Genomic DNA, 7138 nt, shown 5'->3' with positions numbered 1-7138 from the left:
CCAGCAGCCTTGAGCCTCTCTGGGGTGGGGGTGTCCTGGTAGGGCAGTAGCAGCTGGCAGAGAGTACAGGGAAGGCCTTGTCCCCTGCTAGGGTGACCCACTGTCCCATTTGACCTGGGACAGTCTAGGTGTCAGCACCTGGCATAGGGCCAGGCAAACTAGAGCATTGGTGTCACCCTGCCAGCTGCCCAAGAACCCAGGAGCAGGACTGGGGACACTGCAGGAAGCTCTGGCTGGAAGAGGATGAGGAGCCAGGTATCTGGCTGTCTGCTACATTGTGTCTCATCTAGGGACAGAAAGGGATAAACAGAGGGGCTGCCCAGGAGATAACAAGTCCCCATCCGTGTCCCATTGTGAGATCCCTGGGGGGATCGGATGGATGGTCCTTAGCTGAGGTCCACTTGGCCCTGGTGACCCTTATCTCTCTCTTTCCTGGTAGAAGTGAGGGGGCACCCTGCAGGCAGTGGCAGGCCCTGGGCAAATAGGAACCACCATCACCAGTGACCGACACATGCCACTCACTTCCACCCTCACAGAATGGTTGGTCCCTGTCACTTCTTGGCCTTGGCTGTTCCCAGGTGGGATCCTGAGGATGCGCTGGTGTGTGGCTCCATCCAGGGCCTCGAGGACAGGGCACAAGAGGGCCAGGGCTGCCCCACCCAGGTACAGTTGGTAACACATTCCCCTACCTAGCAGAATGGGATCTCTAGCATGGCATGTGACTTCTCTAAATGCTCTCCTTGAAGGGATCCCCTGACTTTGGGCACATCCCCTCCCCATCTGTGCCACAGGTGGTGTGTCGGTTTGTGAGATATTGCATGGGGAACAATATAATACAGGACACATATTTTATGAGATTATTTATAATAGTCACCCAAAGAATGATATACAAAAGAGTACAGAAAATGTGTCCATACACTATAAACCAAGAATCCAGCTGAGGGTCTGGATCTCACGACAATGTCCTGCATGAGTCCAGGTGAAGACCTAGAGCCCATAATGATGCCTCCCACAAGTCCAACTGGAGGCCCAGAGCCCATGACAACATCTTATGCAGGGCTGTTTCACAGATCTGTGCTGGGAAGGCCCAAAGGTCAGTGGTGAAAGCTAGAAAGTCTGTGCCAGCGGGATGAAGGATCTGTGCTAGGAGGCTGAGGGAGCTACACTGGAGCCAGGAAGTGACACTCAAAATAAGAACCAGAGCTCCCCCAAAAATGTACCACAGCCACTCTCAGCAACAGTGAAGTCCCAAGCTCCTCCGATGGTTAGGACAGCTGTGTTCCCATCAGGAAAGGCAACACAGCAAGCTTCTTCAGGAAACTGGCAGTGCACCGTCTTCCCCTCTGAACCCAGGAAGCGATGCTCAAAGTGAGGACCAGAGCTCTCCCAAAGTGAGCCAAAGCCATTCTTAGTGACAGCGAGGTCCCGAGCTCCTTGGACAATGGGAACAGGCGAGTTCATCAGGAAAGCCAGCATGACAAGCTCCTCCAAGAAAACCAACAGTTCCTTACCGCTTCTCTCAGCCTCCAACAGGCTCCCAGTAGCTTCTACCAGCTCCCAACAGCCTTCCTTCTTCTTCTCCAGTTCTGCCTCTTATGCTGCTGGCAACAGTCCACAGGTGGGCCTCCCACACCCAGCACCATGCTTACTCAGTTCAGCTGAGTGTTATAAGTTGACCACCAGTTGTCAATCCACTACAGGTGGGCACTAAGTACTTTCCTTCCTGGTGCCAGATGACCATCCCTTTGGCTCACCCATTCCACTGAGAACATTTATCAAGAAGAGATGGATAAGTCTCTGCTTTCCCTGCAGCTAGATCACATGTTCAACGGAAAAGCATAGGCCACTGCCAATGCTAGGGAGGGCAAAGAAGGAAATCCAGGGGGTCTGTGCAAGCCAGACAGGCTCCTCAGAGGAGGCGATTTCAGCAAACATGCCTGACATAGAGCCTCCTCTTCCAAGAAGCCCCCTTGATTGGCCCTGATGTCACCATTTCTCTCCTCTGCATGGCTGAACCCTGGATGTGTGAGCTTCCAGCCTCTGGTCGAGCTTCCCAGTGCAGGGCTTTCCCAGAAAGTTGCTGGCACAGTAGGATATGGCAAGAGAAGGCTTCCTCCACAGGGCAAGCTGTCTGAACTAGATGCTAATCATAGCCCCGGCCTGTGGCCCAGCAGCTGCAGGCAGCATCCCGGGACTTCTAGAGCCTTGCTTGGTGACAGGGAAGGGACAGCAGGGGCTGGGAAGGGCTCCTCACATTTTCAGCCAAAAACAACACTGTTAGCCCCTGGCCCTGCCAAGAGGTAAGTTGAGTCAGAATTCAGCAGCTTAACAAACAGAAAAGTCAGGACCCTTGGGTGAGGGCTACAGAGGGGACATGAACAGATCCACCACAGATGGCAGGGTTGTCCAGCCCAGGCTCCCTCATCCGTTAGTTTCTCCTCCAGCTCCCTTGTTTTGGGCTCTGTGTGTGTGTGTGTGTGTGTGTGTGTGTGTGTGTGTATACTGGGGATTGAACCCAGGGCCTTTGCATTGAGCTGTATTCCTGGTCCTTTTTTAATCTTGAGACAAAGTCTCACTAAGTCATTAAGCTGCCCAGGGTGTGCTCGAACTTGCTATCCTCTTGCCTCAATCTCCCAGAGTGCTTGGGTTACAGCACGCATCACCACACCAGCTGTTTTGGGCCTCTTCGTTCCTCTATCCCCATTCCCTGTTTGGGAAAAAAACAGCACCCACGTTCCCCCTGGCAGTCCACCCCTCACCCAGGGGGACAGTGAGCCCATCCAGCAGGATTTCATGCTCTGTGGTGCAGAGGACGTTCAGGGGAGGCCTCACGCCTGCTGCTGAGTGGCCAGCCTGGGTCCGGGAGCCACCCTGTGAGTCTGGGGGTCCCAGAACTGCAGCTGGGGACATTGGTGTCCCCTAGTTCCTGCCCAAGCTCTTGGTCAGAGGTTCTGAGCTTCCTGGGGCTGCTGTCGTCCCTCCTCCCAGCTCAGTGGGGCCCAGCTCCACCCGGACAGAATGTGCGGCTGGTTGTGTTTTCTTAGCAAAACTCGCCCAGTACTTTGGCTTCTCGCCCAGAGGCTGGGGCCTGGCGGCTGCTTCATGCACTCCAGCCATCTCGGCCTTTCATGAAGACAACACACACATAGATGGGCATGCACACACACGTGCACACACACAAACAGCACACAGGGTACCCCACAAACAGAGAAAACACACAAACATATACTCACTTCTACACACAAACTCACATATACCAACACAGACACACAGGCTGTCACCCCCCCACACATACACGGAAGACACAACTGCACACTGAGGGTCAGTTGTGTCTTCCCCAAACACACACATCCCCACAACCTCAACATTCAAACACACAAATTCTCTCTCTCACACACCGTCTCCTACTTGCATCTGCACTGACACACACACACACACACGCACGCGCAGCTGTAGGGAGGAAGAGCAGCTCCTTTCTCCCTGTTGCCAGCAAGGGTAGAAGTTTCCCACTTTCGCTGAGATCCGATTTCTCACCCTCCCCCCTCAAAACCCTTGCTGTCTTCTTGGGTCCTGTCCAGGCAGTGCTATGTCTTTAAGGAAGTTGGAAAGAGAGAGAGAGAGAGAGAGAGAGCGCGAGAGAGAGAACACAACCCTAAAATATTTGGCCTCTTCCCCTCCAGTTAAGTTTCTGGTGTCACTTAGGAAACGTCCCTCTTGCAGAGCAGCAGTCTTGTGTGCTCTGGGAAGAGGGTGCGTGGGCTGCAGCTCTCTCCTGCAGACTCCCCACAGTCCCAGGCTCCCGTCCTGCCAGGGGACACAGATTGTCCCTTCTCCCAGCACCCAGCCCTCCCTGGGGCACCCTGGCCTTGCTGACCCTCTGCTAACTCAGTCCTTTGTTGCTTTCTGGTTCTGTCTTGGACGCGCCTCGCCTGACAGGAGAGGGGTTTGAAGGTAAGCTGGGGAGGAGGGCACAGGCCAGAGGTGGAGGCAGTGGCCCACGGGATTCAGGGGCTTTCCCTCTGGCACATCCGAGGTGCTGGGGACAGTCCCTTGTTGGGAGACATCCAAGGAGTAGCTGCTTCTTGAACAGCCCAGACCCCCGAAATCCCAGCTGCCTTCAGGCCAAGCCTCCACCCTGGCTCAAGTCAGCCCAGAGGTCCTGGCGGGGTTTATTTAGGCAGCTGCCTGGCGCAGTTGGAACCGAGCATTCCCGCTCGGGTGTGATTCCACAGAAAGGGCCTGGTGTCCGCTGTGGTCACGGCAGGAAGAGTGGGGGTGGCATGCACTGCACAAGGGGCCTTGTGTGGGCCAGGGGCAGAGTGCACCTCTGGGGGGCTCGGGTGGGAGGGACCGTGTGCAGGATGTGGGAGGGCAGAAGGGAGGCTCTTCGATGTGCTGGGGGAGGGGGCGGCTGGAAAACAGATTTCAAGTCAGAGAGTCAGCCAGGAACAGGCCGAGGCAGGGAGAACTCGGCGCAGAGGAGAAGCTGGGGTCCTCTTCCGTCCTGTCTCCACCCTGCCTGGCTACGCAATCTTGGCAAGTCTGGGTCCCTCTCTGGCCCTCGGTTTCGCCTTCTGCGGAGGGTGGAAGGTGGTTGGCGGTTTGGAGGATGCTGAGCTTTCCTTAAGTTTTGCAGGACAGGGCCTCCTCTGACTGGACGAGCTTGGGAGGGGGCCCGGGGAGGGACTGGTCCCTGGGGTAGGTCCTGGGGTTACCAGAGTGACACGCGCTCCTCCGCAGGAGGGACGATGCCGGGGCTGCGCCTGCTGTGCTGGGCGCTGCTCCTGGGCCTGGTGAGAGGCTGTCCTGAGCCCTGTGACTGCGGCGAGAAGTATGGCTTCCAGATCGCAGACTGCGCCTACCGAGACCTGGAGGCTGTGCCGCCTGGCTTCCCAGCCAACGTGACCACACTGAGCCTATCGGCCAACCGGCTGCCAGGGCTCCCCGAGGGTGCCTTCGGGGAGGTGCCGCTGCTGCAGTCGCTGTGGCTGGCACACAATGAGATCCGCAAGGTGGCCGTGGGTGCCCTGGCCCCACTGGGCCACCTCAAGAGCCTGGACCTCAGCCACAACCTCATATCAGACTTCGCCTGGAGCGACCTGCACAACCTCAGCGCCCTACAGCTGCTCAAGATGGATAGTAATGAGCTGACCTTCATCCCACGCGATGCTTTCCGAAGCCTGAGCGCCCTGCGCTCCCTGCAGCTCAACCACAACCGCCTGCACACACTGGCTGAGGGCACCTTCACACCACTCACTGCGCTGTCCCACCTGCAGATCAATGACAACCCCTTTGACTGCAACTGTGGCCTCGTGTGGCTCAAGACATGGGCGCTGGCCACAGCTGTATCCATCCCGGAGCAGGACAATGTGGCCTGCACCTCGCCCCACGTGCTCAAGGGCACCCCACTGAGCCGCCTGCCACCTCTCCCCTGCTCAGCACCCTCCGTGCAGCTCAGCTACCAGCCCAGCCAGGATGGTGCTGAGCTGCGGCCCGGCTTCGTGCTGGCGCTGCACTGCGACGTGGATGGGCAGCCGGCCCCACAGCTGCACTGGCACATCCAGACCCCTGGTGGCACTGTGGAGATCGCCAGCCCTAATGTGGGCACTGATGGCCGTGTCCTGCCCGGAGCCCCAGCGGTACCTGGTGGCCGGCCACGCTTCCAGGCCTTCGCCAATGGCAGCCTGCTCATCCCCGACTTTGGCAAGCTGGAAGAGGGCACCTACAGCTGCCTGGCCACCAACGAGCTGGGCGGTGCCGAGAGCTCAGTGAACGTGGCGCTGGCCACCACAGGTGAGGGTGGCGAGGATGCACTGGGGCGCAGGTTCCACGGCAAGGCGGTGGAGGGCAAGGGCTGCTACACAGTTGACAACGAAGTACAACCGTCCGGGCCTGAGGACAATGTGGTCATCATTTACCTCAGCCGTGCTGGGAACCCCGAGGCGGCCGTGGTGGGAAATGGGGTTGCAGAGCAGTGGTGCCCCGGCCTGGTCCTGGTGCTAGCCCAGAGCCTGCTCCTCCTCAGCACCCCCTTCTAGCCGAGCTCCAGCCTGGCCTGAGGCTGGCCCTGATCCTGCCTCTTTCACGTAAGTGCCAGGGACTCTGAATTGGTGACTTCACATTTTCCTACCTCCCTTCTAATCTCTTCCGGGCACCCAATGCCCCAGCTCCTAAACCTGCTCAAAATGAGGGGCCAGTGGGGAGCTGGGTCCCAGCACCAACTTGGGGCCCATTGCTGCTAACAGAGTCACCCATGGCCCCAGCAGGGCCAGCATGCTCGGGGTGATGCCATGCCACTGGGGGCCTGGTTGCTGTGACTGACAGTGGGGGCCATGCGGTGGGGGTTGGGCTACCGGGGCAGAGTGGGGAGCCGGGAAAGGGAGCCGAGGAAGGTGGGGAGGGGCTGGGGTGTGGCTCTGCAGCCCCTGTGCTCCTCTGCTGGCTGGTGTTCTCCACACCACCGGCTCCAGAGTTCCTCTGCCTCCTCCCAGACAGGCCTGGCCTCCCTCTCCTCCTTTCTCCCTCCTAGCCTATGCCGTCTGCCCAGGACACCCGCCCGCCCTTTCTTCCCTCCAGTTTGCATTTGCAGCACGGCCTGCAAAGGGGCCACCTGGGATGGAAAAGAATAAACTGCATTTCTCATGCTCCGTTGTGTCTGCCTGGAGTTGTGTCTGGATGGAGGAGCCCCGAACAAGAGATAGGATCTAGAGCTGGAGAGTCAGGAGATCACAGGCATCACAGTTGTCAGAGGACCAGCAAGCCAGAGCCTGGCAACACTTACAGGGGCTCTTTGGGGCCTCCAGGAACCTTGAGCCATATTTGATGCCAGCCGTGACCCCAGGAACAGGCAGAGGTCGGCCGAGTTGTAGCCCCTCATTCCTGTCCTGCTTCTTGGAGAAATGTTAGGAATGGAGAGGAAAGGGGGAGAGGGAGGACACCGGCAGGGGGGTGCGGGAGACACAGAAGGGTGGAGGAAGGCAGCCCCAGCGGACAGAACAGGCTGGAGGGAGTCTGAGGGGCTCCCAGGAGAATCCACAGGGGCAGGTCAGCCCTGAGGCACTATGCCCTGCCAGAGTGACTCCCTCCCCTTCATCTGCCCTTCCAAGATGCGGGGGCAGTGACCTAAGGGGTCCTGACA

At 58.3% G+C, this 7138-nt stretch overlaps 1 protein-coding gene across 2 annotated transcripts; it reads left to right on the top strand.

The window, feature by feature from the left end:
• Positions 1 to 3636: 3636 nt before the first annotated feature.
• Islr (immunoglobulin superfamily containing leucine-rich repeat) lies at positions 3637 to 6647 on the top strand. 2 transcript variants are annotated; one of them, XM_005393574.2, is made up of 2 exons: positions 3637 to 3951; positions 4741 to 6647. In XM_005393574.2, the coding sequence occupies exon 2, from the start codon at positions 4749 to 4751 to the stop codon at positions 6036 to 6038; it is 1290 nt and encodes a 429-aa protein (XP_005393631.1). In that variant the 5' UTR covers positions 3637 to 3951; positions 4741 to 4748; the 3' UTR covers positions 6039 to 6647. The 2 variants fall into 2 exon arrangements, with proteins under 2 accessions (XP_005393631.1, XP_013374496.1); XM_013519042.1 differs by lacking the exon at positions 3637 to 3951 and adding an exon at positions 4391 to 4536.
• The last annotated feature ends 491 nt before the right edge of the window (positions 6648 to 7138 follow it).

Source organism: Chinchilla lanigera, unplaced genomic scaffold, assembly GCF_000276665.1.
Source record: "Chinchilla lanigera isolate Chin_1 unplaced genomic scaffold, ChiLan1.0 scaffold00049, whole genome shotgun sequence".
In the NCBI taxonomy this organism is placed as follows: Eukaryota; Metazoa; Chordata; class Mammalia; order Rodentia; family Chinchillidae; genus Chinchilla; species Chinchilla lanigera.
Note: the sequence above shows the minus strand (reverse complement) of the source record. Positions and strands in the feature narration are given on the sequence as shown.